The sequence below is a fragment of the Hemiscyllium ocellatum genome, chromosome 32, assembly GCF_020745735.1.
Source record: "Hemiscyllium ocellatum isolate sHemOce1 chromosome 32, sHemOce1.pat.X.cur, whole genome shotgun sequence".
Taxonomy (NCBI): Eukaryota; Metazoa; Chordata; class Chondrichthyes; order Orectolobiformes; family Hemiscylliidae; genus Hemiscyllium; species Hemiscyllium ocellatum.
The window spans coordinates 23,709,321-23,723,485 of NC_083432.1; the positions used below are offsets into that span (position 1 = coordinate 23,709,321).

At 42.0% G+C, this 14,165-nt stretch overlaps 1 protein-coding gene across 6 annotated transcripts in view; it reads left to right on the forward strand.

Moving 5' to 3' along the window:
* LOC132830817 (anion exchange protein 2-like) overlaps positions 1 to 14,165 on the forward strand; it is an 88,079-nt gene that overhangs the window by 65,645 nt on the left and 8,269 nt on the right. For all 6 annotated transcript variants that reach the window (XM_060848681.1, XM_060848683.1, XM_060848684.1 and 3 more), the window contains 4 exons: positions 2,852 to 3,028; positions 4,941 to 5,030; positions 7,354 to 7,511; positions 13,729 to 13,982. In XM_060848681.1, the coding sequence (XP_060704664.1) occupies positions 2,852 to 3,028; positions 4,941 to 5,030; positions 7,354 to 7,511; positions 13,729 to 13,982 (679 nt within the window). The remainder of the gene's footprint in view (positions 1 to 2,851; positions 3,029 to 4,940; positions 5,031 to 7,353; positions 7,512 to 13,728; positions 13,983 to 14,165) is intronic.

Genomic DNA, 14,165 nt, shown 5'->3' on the forward strand with positions numbered 1-14,165 from the left:
AGTTGAAGTGTTGAACCACGGGGTGGTTGGATGGTTGGTCCGGGTGTCCCAGAGGTGTTCTCTGAAACGTTCCACAAGTAGGCGGCCTGTCTCCCCAATATAGAGGAGGCCATATCGGGTGCAGTGGATGCAGTAAATGATGTGTGTGGAGGTGCAGGTGAATTTGTGGCAGATATGGAAGGATCCCTTGGGGCCTTGGAGGGAAGTAAGGGGGGAGGTGTGGGCGCAAGTTTTGCATTTCTTGCGGTTGCAGGAGAAGGTGCCGGGAGTGGAGGTTGGGTTGGTGGGGGGTGTGGACCTGACAAGGGAGTCACGGAGGGAGTGGTCTTTTCAGAACGCTGATAGGGGAGGGGAGGGAAATATATCCCTGGTGGTGGGGTCTGTTTGGAGATGGCGAAAATGACGACGGATGATATGATGCATATGGAGGTTGGTGGGGTGGTGAGGACCAGTGGGGTTCTGTCCTGGTGGCGATTGGAAGGGCGGGGCTCAAGGGCAGAGAAGCGGGCATCTCCTCCACTTCCCCCTCTTCCTCCTTTGAGCCCTGCCCTTCCAATCGCCACCAGGACAGAACCCCACTGGTCCTCACCTACCACCCTACCAACCTCCATATACATCATATCATCCGTTGTCATTTCCGCCATCTCCAAACAGACCCCACCACCAGGGATATATTTCCCTCCCCTCCCCTATCAGTGTTCCAAAAAGACCACTCCCTTCGTGACTCCCTCGTCAGGTCCACACCCCCCACCAACCCAACCTCCACTCCCGGCACCTTCTGCAACCGCAAGAAATGCAAAACTTGCGCCCAACCCTCCCTCCTCACTTCCCTCCAAGGCCCCAAGGGATCCTTCCATATCCGCCACAAGTTCACCTGCATCTCCACACACATCATTTACTGCATCCGCTGCATCCGATGTGGCCTCCTCTACATTGGGGAGACAGGCCGCCTTCTTGCAGAACGTTTCAGAGAACACCTCTGGGACACCTGGACCAACCATCCAACCACCCTGTGGTTCAACACTTCAACTCCCCCTCCCACTCCACCAAGGACATGCAGGTCCTTGGACTCCTCCATCGCCAGAACATAGCAACACAACGGCTGGAGGAAGAGTGCCTCATCTTCCGCCTAGGAACCCTTCAACCACAGGGGATGAACTCAGATTTCTCCAGTTTCCTCATTTCCCCTCCCCCCACCTTGTCTCAGTCAACCCTCAAACTCAGTACCACCTTCCTAACCTGCAATCTTCTTCCTGACCTCTCCGCCCCCACCCCCACTCCGGCCTATCACCCTCACCTTAATCTCCTTCCACCTATCGCATTTCCAACGCCCCTCCCCTAAGTCCCTCCTCCCTAGCTTTTATCTTAGCCTGCTTGGCACACTCTCCTCATTCCTGAAGAGGGGCTCATGCCTGAAACATCGATTCTCCTGCTCCTTGGATGCTGTCTGACCTGCTGCACTTTTCCAGCAACACATTTTCAGCTTATAAGTATGATCCCTGAGATGGAGAGCTTGTCATATAAGGAGCAGTTGGTGTCTCTGGGTCTATACTTGATGGAATTTGGAAAGATGAGGGGTACTTTATTGAAACTTACAGAATACTGAAAGGCCAGGTGACAGTGGATGTGGAAAAGACGCTTGCACTAGAAGGAGAGACTAGAACTCGAGGGTAGAGTCTCAAAGTGAGGGATGACCCTTTAGAACTGAGATGAGGAGGACTTTCCTCCACCTGAGGGTGGTTAATCTGTGGAACTTAATTCTGCAGAAGGCTGCGGAAGTCAAACAACTGAATATACTTAAAACAGAGATAGTTATGTTCTTGATTGGTAAGGGGATCAAGGATTATGGGGAGAGAGAAGGGGAATGAGTTTGAGAGATATATCAACCATGGTGGAGCAAACTTGATGGGTCAAATTTCTAAATTCTGTTCCAATATCTTATGGTGGTATGTTCCAATAGTCTTAATTAGTCTTCATATTGTTTTATAAAATATTTCGGGATGAATTTAACTTTGCCTGTCTGGCAGTAGCTGGTCTTTGTCAGAACTACCCATGGCAACTCACTTGGCCACACCTTTACAAATCCCACAGATTAGAATTTGAACCTGCTCGTCTGAGTAGCTAAGAAAGATCCTGTTTTAAATACATGTAGATTCACCTTCAATTACCTCATCAAGGCTCAGCTGGTATTTGCCTCTCCTGTTGAGCTAAGCTAGTGGGCAGAACAGTCAGGACACTAAGAGACTCTAAAATGTGTATATTACTGCTCTACATTACTCTCCTTGTAGTTGTGACTGTCTGCTGATATTGAAAGTTAAAATTAAAATCTCATAATACCAATGGCATGACAGTTAATCACTCTCCTCTGCCCCTAACCATCTAATTCCCATCCAGTCAATATTGAGATTCAGTTTCTAATCATTGAAGACTGGTAAACCAAATCTGTACAGAACATTTTTCATCGTTGCATATGAATTAGCCATTGAAATGCTGGAGAAGTCTGGTAGAATTACTTGCGCAAGCCATGTCACTTTAATGGATGTCCGTGCAGTCTTATTCTACACAGAATGTGATGGCATTGCTGTGTAGGCCATGTGAGGAGTAAAAAAAAATCAACTGATTTTTGGTTTTGATTGTCTCTCTTGATGTCAGTCTAGGCTTCTATTTAAAGGAATGAGATAGTAAGTTGCAATGATCATTAAAACTCTCCCTGCTGACTTACTCACACAGTCTTTCTCCAAAGGCTGGCCAGAAAAGTTCTCAAAAAATGTCATATTTTTTATTCAGAAAAAAAGGATACATTTAATGGCAAGAAGTTTTCTTCACTCATTGCGGTTTTATTATTAAACAGATTTTTAAGGCGCACCCTTTGCTTCGTACTTACAATATGACCTCAGTGAATGACACACAAATTGGGAAGCTACCGGAGCCCAACACAGCTCTGCTGTCCCTTGTTCTCATGTTCGGAACCTTCTTCATAGCCATTTCCTTAAGAAAGTTGAAAACCAGTCAATATTTTCCAGGAACCGTAAGTAATGCTACTAAAAATTTAACTTTTCATTATTTGACCAAAATAAACATTTCTAAGGAAATGCTCAGTTCACTCTATTTATATGGTCAAGATCAGTCTGAATGATCAGATAAATTGGGCAGATTATGCTCTCAAAAATTAAATGTTTTAAGGTGCATAAATGTTATCTTTTTGACAGATAAACTGATGTTTTATACTGTACAGTTAATGTCTTAAGTGCCTCACATGGAACCCACCTCCACAAGTTCCCTCTATACTTTTTAAAATAGTGATTTATGAAAGTGGATTGTTTTATCCTAACACAAAGTGTATTTTTTGTTTTAACTCCCACTGATTGAAGCTGTATATCATATTAGTTAGGCTCCAGCTACAGTACTGTGTGTAGTTCTAGTCATTATCCTATGGAAAGGACATAATTGCATGAAAGAGAATGCAGAGGAAATGCACCAGGATTCACCTATAAAGAGGTGATTTTCCTCAGAGCAGACAAAGCTGAAGGAGGGAATCTGATTGAGGTGTAGGGTAGATAGGTAAAAATATTTCCACTTAATAAAGGAGTCAACACCAGGAGGCACAGTTTTAAGGTTTAGAAAGGATTTAAGGAAAAAATATTTTCACCCAGAGAGTTTTGGGTATCTAGAACCCACTGCATAAATAGGTGAGAGAGGTGGAAACCCTCAAGACACTTCAGAACAATTTAGAGAAACACATGAAATGCCACTGCATACAAGGCATTGGTCCAAGTATTGGTAAATGGGATTAGAATAGATGGATGTTTGATCACCAGCATGGACTTGATAGGCTGAAAGGCCTCTTCCCATGCTGGAAAAATTCTATGACTCTAATCTCTCTCGGCTATGTCACCTACATCAAATGATTAGGCCTCCGTACAAACTCAGTTCTAAATTCTGCTGATCTCAACTAATCCTTCAGGCCTTGCTGAGCCAATCTAATTCTACAAATCAAATCAGAATGTCCAAATACTCTTAAACTAATAAACTTCTGAGGCATCCCAAACTACCCTACACTGGCTGAAGTTACCATGAAAGATCTGCTTTCTCAACATTTCCTCTTACCTGAGCTGTGATGACTCCTATGTTAAACCACCAGCAATCATATCTCTCTAATGAGAGAGCAGCCATAAGCTCTGGTTAGATGATGAGTTTACCTTCTTATTGAATTTGACAATATGCATTTCCTTAATATTGCCACATTGGTGTCTGTCATCTGTCATGACTGCTTTGCACAACTCTCATACTGAACAGAAAGAAAGAGAGAGGGAAAGGAAAAGAAAAAGAGAGAGAAAGGAAGGCTAATTAACTCCTATAAGCAGTAATGTGATAATGACCAGGTATTCTTTTTCTGTCATTTTACTCCATGATCATCCAAATAGCAACAGAGCATAGCACTCATTCAGTATGGTACTGAGGGTCAATCTTAACTTTTAGGTTCTAATCCACGAACCACATGGTTCAGAACAAGAGTGCAACTAACTTGGCCCTGCCTGACAGCCAAATCAGAAATCCTTGTCCATGGGGCACTATAACTTCAGCAAGGATTGGTGGTAATTGAATTTTATGAACGCTATGTTTGTATCCTCTCAGCCATAGTTGACTCCCTATCTGTCTATTAGATGAACTAACTGCTCCAGTAGCAAGGTTGTGAACTCTGTGATGTGGTATATCTACCTTGCAATGAATTGAGACCTATCTCATCTGTAACCACCCATAGCCACACCACCAAATGTATGAACTTTGCTAATCCCCGATAATACAATAGAAAACTTTCACAGAAAAATCTCCCATTTGCACCTCAAAGCAATATCATTGCTCCATCCAGTTAATCAAATGGGCAATGGGCCTTTGATCACTTATAGTAAACTTTACAATGGATTTCCTCCTCTTTTTAGATCCGTCGCATTGTTGGTGATTTTGGTGTTCCTATTGCCATCTTTGCCATGGTGCTGGTGGATTTCTTTATTAAAGACACTTACACACAGGTCAGTATGGTTAGTCATGACTATCTGGTCAACTGAGACTCTTCCTTCGCTGTGAAGGTAAGCAAAATTTCTTTGGGCATCGAGTTGGCTTTGAGATGACATGGCTTACAGTGAGAGATTGAACTGGGCGAAAGTGAGGACTGCAGATGCTGGAGATCAGAGTCTGGATTAGAGTGGTGCTGGAAAAGCACAACGGGTCAGGCAGCATCCGAGGAGCAGGAAAAATCAACATTTTGGGCAAAAGCCCTTCATCAGGAATGATTCAGCTGCCTACCTGCTGTGCTTTTCCAGCACCACTCTAATCTAGAGTGAGAGATTGAAACTGAATTTGCCTTTGTAGCAGACTCAAAATTTACTTCCAGATAGCAGACTGTTCCGTGGTATTTTATGAAGTTATTGCCGAGTGTGCAGAAGCTTTTTGATAGGATTAGGATGGGTGGGTTTTCTACAGTTGGCTTATGTTCCTTTCACTGGACCCCTGATTCAAATATCGAATTATTCCAGCTGATGGAAGACCAGCAGTGCTCTATTGTAACAACGGAAACAGAAAGCCCTGGACATTCTCTGCAAGTCTAGCAGCATTTGTGAAGAGAGCAAAACAGAACCAATGTTTCAAGCCATCAGAACTGTCAAATTTTATAGTCGTAACAAGCTTTAAGAATTACAGAGGCAGTGAATGTAGGGATGGAGTGATTCTGGGATGGGCATGGGTAGAAAAGTTAAATTGTGAAAAGGCTGATGGTGAAGACCAAAAGGAGATGGATATGGAACAATTGGAATTGGGGAAGTTTATATGAGGAACACGGAATCATCACCAACAAATCTCACTCAAAAATACCCAAACACATAAAGAGGCTTCAAAGGTATTGTCTGAAATAATTTAAGTCAATGTTGTATCGGGAAAGCCATTACGTGCCTAAAAAAAAGATAAGGATCTTCTTCTTGAGTCACTGTTCAGTTTCCCGAAGTGTGACCCTGAGTTTCAGATCATTTTAATTCTCTTATTGCTCCCACTTTGACCTGTCTGTCCTTGGTTTCTATACTGTTCCAATGAAACTCATGAAACTTAAAAAACTGGACCTGTCTTTCCCAATAGTATATTTTATAGCCTTACAGTATTGATATTGAGATCAATGTTTGCAAATTATAACCGTTGCCCTGCTTTTAATTTCTCTTTATACAGCAGCCATTGCTGATAATTCTATCTTGCTTGTTTAAATCTCCTTGAGATCCATCTTCTGTTTCTTTATTTATTCCATTGCCACTACCTTTTGCCATCACACCTTTGACCTTTAATTATAGAATTCCACTCTATTACCCACCTTACCTTTTAAACTTTTGTTTTGTCTACTTTCAGCACTTCTGTACTTGATCAAAATGTGTTACGTCTCTAATTGCTTTTCGTTCTGACAAAAAGCTCATTGACCTGAAATGCTAACTCCACACTGTCTCCACAGATACCGCTAGACCTGCTGCATATCTCCCACATTCCCTGTTGTTATTGGATATTTCTAGCTTTTACACCAGTGTGGCTGTGTTATATATTCCTGGTTAGTTGCGCTCCAGAGTACAAATGTGCACATTTTGGCAATCCTAAACTTTGGTTAAAATTGTAGAGGTCTACAGCAATGAAACAGGCCCTTTGGCACAACTTGCCCATGCCATGCAGTTTTCATAATTAAATTAGTCCCATCTGCCCATGTTTAGTCCATATCCTTCCATACCTATCTCATCTATGTACCTGTCTAAATGTTTCTTCTAAACGATAAGATTGTACTTGCTTCAAACACTACCTCTGGCAACCCATTTCAGAAACTCACCTCTTTCTGTGTGAAACAAATTGTCCTTCTAGACCCTTTTGTATCTCTCCACTCTCACCTTTAACCTATGCCCTCTAGTTTTAGACTTCCTTACCATGGGAATAAGGCAGTCAGCCATCTACATTATCTATTCCATTTATTATTTTATAGGCGTCTTTAAGGTCACCCCCTCAGTCTCCCACTTTCCAGGGAAAATAATCTCAGCCAATCCAACTTCTACTTATAACTCAAGCACCTGATCAACATTTGCTGAATTGGATAAAATGTGGGAAGGCTCTCTAGAGTGAGGAAATGAACATCATACGATGTGAAGTGAAGTGAAGCTGCCTTTATGTGGATTAATCAGTAATTTGGTTCTCAGTAGTTAAACATGAGATTGGCTTGTGAACAGATCTAATATTGAGCTCACAAAAAAATTTGTCTCACTCAATGATGTTGGTTATCATATACATGACTGTTTATTTTCCAAAGCTATTTACTCAATTTAATTCTTCTCATTATAGAAACTCAATGTTCCAGATGGTCTTCAGGTGACAAATAGCTCCGAGAGAGGTTGGCTCATCAGCCTGACTCACCGATTTCCTTGGTGGATGATGATATGTGCAGCTCTTCCAGCCATGTTAGTTTTTATCCTTGTCTTCATGGAATCTCAAATCACAACGTAAGTGCTTTGAAGGCAGTTTCTATGTCCTGAAGTATTGATAAGTGTATATTCATAGAGTCATTGAATCATACAGCATAGAAACAGACCCTTCGGCGCAATTAGTCCACGGTGACCATAATCCCAAACTAAATTAGTTCCACTAGTCTGCGCTTGGCCCTTATGCCTCCAAACATTTCTTATTCATGTACTTACCCAAATGTCTTTAAAACATATCCACCACTTCCTTTTGAAGTTCATTCCACACACAAACCACTCTCTCTGTAAAGTGTTGCCCCTTAAGTCTTTTTTATACCTTTCACCTCTCACCTTAAACATATTCCTCTGGGTCTTCCTCCACCCAAGGCACTTACAATTCATCTTATCTATACCCCCCATTATTTTACAAACCTCTACAAGGTCACCCCTCTACCTCCTACACTCCAGTGAAAAAGTCTCAAACTATCAAAGCCTCTCCAAATAACTCAAACCCTCCAGTCCTGGCAACACTTTGGAAAATCATTTTTTGAACCCTCTCCAGCTTTGTAATATCCTTCCTATAACATGGCAATCAGAACTGGACACAGTATTCCAGAAGAGGCTTCATCAATGTCCTATATAACTTCAACCTTTTATCCCACTTCATATACTCAAAGGTCTGAGCAATAAGGACAAGTGTGCCAAATGCCTTCTTAACCACTATCCAAATGTGATGCAAACTTCAAAGAATTGTGTACTTGAACCAGTAGGTTTCTCTGTTCTACAATATTGCACAGGGCCCTGCTTTTAATTGCATAAGTCCTCCCCTTGTTTGTTTGACCAAAATGCAATACCTCACATTCATCCAAATTAAACTTCACCTACCACTCCAAAGTCCATTGACCCAATTGATCAAGATATCATTGTTATCTTCCTCTTTGTCCATTATACCACCAATTGGGGCGTCATCTGCAAACTTACTAAACATGCCTTCTACATTCTCATTTAAATCATTTATATAAATGACAAACAAAAGTGAACCCAGCACTGATCCATGTGGAACACCACTGGTCACAGCCCCCTATTCCAAAAAACACCACCGTTCTCTGTCTCCTGCCATTAAGCCAATTTTGTATCTAAATTGGCAAGCTTATCCCAAATCCCATGTGATCTAACTTTACGAATTAGTCTACCATGCAGAACCTTATCAAAGGCTTTAATAAAATCCAAGTAAACAAAGTCTACCAGTCTGCCCTCATCAATCTTCTTTGTTATTTTCTCAAAAAACTCTTTCAAGTTTGTGAGACATGATTTCCCTTGCAGAAAAGCCGTCTGACTATCCCTAATCATTCCTTGCCTCTCTAATGCATATAAATCCGATCTTTCAAATAATCTCCAACAGCTTACCCACTACCGATGTCAGACTCACGGGTCTCTCATTCCCAGACCTCTCCTTACACCCATTTTTAAATAAAGCCACTCCTCAGTCATCTGGCCCCTCTTCCATGTTTATAGATGATACAAATATTTCTGCAAGGGGCCTCACAATTTCCTCACTAAATTCCCACAACCTCTTGGTATACCCAGATCAGGTCCCAGAGATTTATCCACCTTTATATTTTCTAATACCTCCAGCAAATCCTCTTCTGTAATTCAAAATATCAATATTTATTTCACTGATTTCTCTAGCCTCTATTTCTTCCTTTACAGTAAAAACTGAGTTCAAAAGCCAAAGTCATGTTGAATGAGCTATGTCTGAAAATACAACCTGCAAAGTTCATTGAAGGACTACAGCTGAAAGTCAGGATGAGAAATGGCATTATCCACTGTCCATTATCCCTTTCTTTCAAATTCCTTTGTACTGCAAAATCATTGATGCGCAAGTTAAGTGGTTTGGCCATGCTAAGTTGTCCCAACTTGTCCAAGGAAGTGCAGGTTAGGTGGATTAACCATGGAAAATGCAGGTTTTAGGAATAGGGTGGGATGCTCCTCAAAGGGTCAGTGTAGACTCAATGAGCTGAATGGTCTCTTTCCACACTGTAAGGATTTTATGATTCTATGATTCTATAAAGGGATGTATCTTTGAATCTAAAATTATCAGAAAAATATTAGAGTTATGATGAGATCATTAGTTTTATTTATTGATTATTTTAATCATTGTTTGGAACAATTGAAAACACTGGCATTATTTATCAATTCTTCACTTTCTGTCACACTTGTGGTTTATGTTCTCTCATCTATACATCTGCTACCTCCAGACTCAACCATCCCCATGCTCAGCAGGCCAGTCTCCCGTAGATTTCAACTTAGCCAAAGCCCTTCTACTTGTATCCTAGTCCACACCAATTCAACATTACCACAAAAGCAAAATGGGTAAGAGGACTAATCCATGGATTACAAAGAGATAGTATATTCATTGGTCAAGAAAAACAATAGGTCTAAGGATTGGGAACAGTTTAAAATTCAACAAAAAAGGACCAAGGAACTGATTAAGGAGGGGAAAAGTACTAAAGTAAGCTTGCAGGGAATATAAAGACTGACACTAAGAGTTTCTATAGGTACATGGAGAGAAAGAGATTAGTGAAAACAAACCTAGGTCCCCTACAGACAGAAATGGGGAAATGTGTAACAGGGGACAAAGAAATGGCTAAGCACCTGAATACATACTTTGGCTCTGTCTTCACAAAAGAGGACACAAATCAGATACCAGAAATGTTGGAGAGTGCAAGATTTAGTGGGAGGGAAGAACTGAGGAAGATCAATATTAGTAGAGAAATGGTGCTGTGAAAATTGAGGGAATTGAAGGCAAATGAATCGCTAAGGCCTGATAATCTACATCCCAGAGTACTTAAGGAAGTGGCTATAGAAATAATGGATGCATTGGTGGTCATCTTCCAGGATTCTATAGACTCTGGAAGAATCCCTGCAGATTGGAGGGTAGCTAATGTTACTTCAATATTCAAAAAGGGAGGTAAAGAAAAAAACAAAGGATTAAAACTAGTAAGCCTAATATTGGTAGTGAGGAAAATTCTCTAATCCATTATCAAGAAATTTATAGTGGAGTATTTAGAAGACAGTGGCAGAATCAAACAGAGTCAGCATGGATTTATGAAAGGGAAATTATGCTTGACAAATCTGTTGGAATTCTATGAAGACGTAACAAGTAGACTTCAAGAGGGGGGGGGGCAGTCGATGTGGTATGTTTGGACTTTCAGAAAGTGTTTGACAAAGTCCCAGATAAGTGATTTTTGTGCAAGATTAAAGTGCATGGGATTGGGAGAAGTGTATTGAGATGGATAGGAGACTGGTTGGCAGAGGGGAAACAACGAGTAGGAATTAATGGGTCCTTTTCAAATTGGCAGGCAATAACTAGTGGGGTGCCAGAGGGATGGGTGCTAGGATCCCAGCTTTTCATAATATATGTTAATCATTTGGATGAGGGAACAAAATGTGACATATCAAAGTTTTCAGTTGATGGCAAGTTGGGTAGGAGGACACAGAGATTTTTCAGCATGATCTAAACAGGTTGGGTGAGTGGGCAAATCAATGGCAGATATAGTATAAATTGGATAAATATGAGGTTATTTACTTTGGAAGCAAAAGCAAGAAGGCAGATTACTACCTGAATGGTTGTAAATCGGGAGAGGGGAATGTGCAATGGGACCTGGGTGTCCTTGTGCACCAGTCGCTGATGGTAAGCATGCAGGTGCAGCAAGTAGTAAAGAAGGAAAATGATATGTTGGCCTTCATTGCAAGAGGTTTCAACTACAGGGATGTCTCATTGTAGTTATACAGAACCTTTGTGAGGAGGAGAAAGTGAGGATGCTGGTGATCTGAGTGCAAAACAGTGGTGTTGGAAAAGCACAGCAGGTCAGACAACATCCGACGAGCAGGAGAATCAACATTTCGGGCATTAGCCCTTCATCAGGAATGTGGGCGAGGGGGAAGGTGGGGGAAGGGGGCTGAGAGATAAATAGGGATGGGGGCGGGGCAAGGTAGCTGGGAAAGAGATAGGCAGATGCAAGTGAGGGTTGATAGTGATAGATCGGAGGGGAGGGTGGAATGGATAGGTGGGAAGGAAGATGGACAGGTAGAATAGTGCAAGAGGATGATGCTGAGTTGGACAGTTGTGTCTGGGTGAGGTAGGATGAGGGGCGATAACGAAATTGGTGAAATCAATGTTGATGACATCTGGTTGCAGAGTCCCAAGGTGGAAGATGAGGCATTCTTTCTCTAGTTGTTGGCTGGCTTGGATTTGGTGGTGAGGAGACCCAGGATTTGCACGTCCTTGGGAAACTGGGAGAGAGAGTTGAAGTGGTCGGCCACAGGGCGATGGGATTGGTTGGTGCGTGTTCCCAGAAATATTCTGCGAGTTGGAGTCCTGGTCTCCCCAATGTAGAGGAGATTACATCAAGAACAACAGACACAGAAGATGAGATGTTTGGATGTCCAGGAAAATCTCTGCTGGATGTGAAAAGATCCTTTTGGGCCTTGGACAGAGGTGAAGGAGGGAGGTCTGGGCACAGGTTTTACACTTCTTTCAGTGGCAAGAGAAGGTGGTGGGTGTGGAGGGTGGTTGGTGGGTGGTGTGGACATAACGAAAGATTTATGGAGGGAAATGACCTCTGCGGAATGCTGATTTTATATATATATATATATAATCTGGTAGTGGGATCTGATTGGAGGTGGCAGAAATGGTGGAGGATAATGTGCTGCACCTGAAAATTAGTGGGGTGGAAGGTGAGGACCAATGGGGTTCTGTATTTGTTGCGGTTGGAAGGATTCAAGGGCAGAGCTGTGGGAAATGGAGGAAATATGCTGAGGGGCATTGTTGACCACCTGGGAGGGGAAATTGTGGTCCTTGAAACAGGAAGCCATCTGGGATGTCCTGGAGTGGAATTGTTCCTCCTGGGAGCAGACACTGGGGAGGCGTAGGAATTGGGAGTAAGAGATTGTGTTTTTACAGGGGGAGGGGTGGGAGTCAATGGGTTTGAAATAAACATTCATCTTACGTCAGCCTTGGTGAGGCCACACCTAGAATATTGTGTGCAGCTTTGGTCTCCTTTTCTGAGGAAGGATGCTGTTGCTCTTGAGGGACTCAGTGAACTTTTACTCGCCTGATTCCAGGTAGGACTGACGTATGAGGAGAGATTGATCAGGTTAGGATTGTTTTCACTGGAATTCAGATGAGTACAGGGTGATCTCACAGGGACTTATACATTTCTAACAGGACTAGACAGGGTAAATGCAGGGAGGATGTTCATGATAGTGGGTGTGGCTAGAACCAGGGGTCAGCGTGGACCATTTAGGATGGAGATGAGGAGACATTTCTTCACCCAAAGAGTGGTGAGTCTGTGGAATTCATTACCTCAGGAAGTGGTCGATGCCAAAACATTGGATGTATTCAAGAGGCATCTAGAAATAGCACTTGGGGCAAATGGGACCAAAAGTTAAAAGGAGAAAGCAGGATTGGGATATTGAGTTGGACGATCAGCCATGATTGTGATGAATGGCAGAGCAGGCTCAAAGGACCGAATGCCCTTCTCGTGCTCCTATCTTCTAGGTTTCTATGTTCCTGTCCCTTCATTATTGATCTATATTAGTTTCAATCCTTCCAAATTCAAATTTAAAATGCTTATCCTTATGTTTAAATTCCTTTATATTTGTTAGTCCTTTGTACATTTCCATCTCTGTAAACCCCACTGCCCCATAACCATGCATCACACAGACTTTGTTTCATTCTGACCTACCGTGTTTTTTTTTCTCTTAAGGCTGCATTTGGTGGCCTTTCAACCAGCTGGGATAATGCTGTGGAAATCCATCCCTAAGTCTTTTGACCTTGCTCGCCTCTTCTTTATAAAACCTACTAATTTGTCTAAGTTTTTTGACCTTGCCTACTATCTTCTTGTTTGGTCACACTACATTGTCCTTTCATAAATAATATGAGCAGATTCGAGGAGCCTTAGACATGCATAAATTGGACACCAGACTACTGCACACTAATAAACATTGACTAGTTCAGTAGGTCTTTATTTATAACCTTCTTTACTCAGGTTCCACTTCCACGTGATCCAATTTCAGTTATGATGTAGTCTCCCATCTAATGTACAGACATTAACCCCATATGTTACAAAGTAAGGTAACCATTTCAGAATGATTATCTCTGGTTATAATCACTAAATAAATGGTTCCTTGAGTGAATAGTGATTCCAAATTGCTCTTAAAATGCAACCATCTAACTGGTTTGTTTCTCTTTCAGACTTATCATTAGTAAAGCAGATCGGAAGCTGGTGAAAGGCTCAGGATTCCATGTGGACTTGCTGTTGATTGTGGTAATGGGAGGAATTAGTGCCATTTTTGGAGTCCCTTGGCTCAGTGCTGCCACCGTGAGGACAGTTACTCATGCTAATGCCTTAACTGTGATGAGCAAATCTGTCGCACCAGGTGATAAACCCCAGATTCAAGAAGTAAAGGAACAGAGAATAACTGGACTTGTGGTTGCTATTCTAGTGGGTGAGTAAGAGCAAATTAGCCAGTGTACATTGTAATATGAGGAGCTGGTATTGGACTAGGGTGGTCAAAGTTAAACCCTAGGTTATCATCCAACAGGTTTATTTGGAAGCTGTTGGACTATAACCTGGTGTTGAGTGATTTTTAACTCAGTACATGTTGTACAGCTGCATTCTTGATAATTCT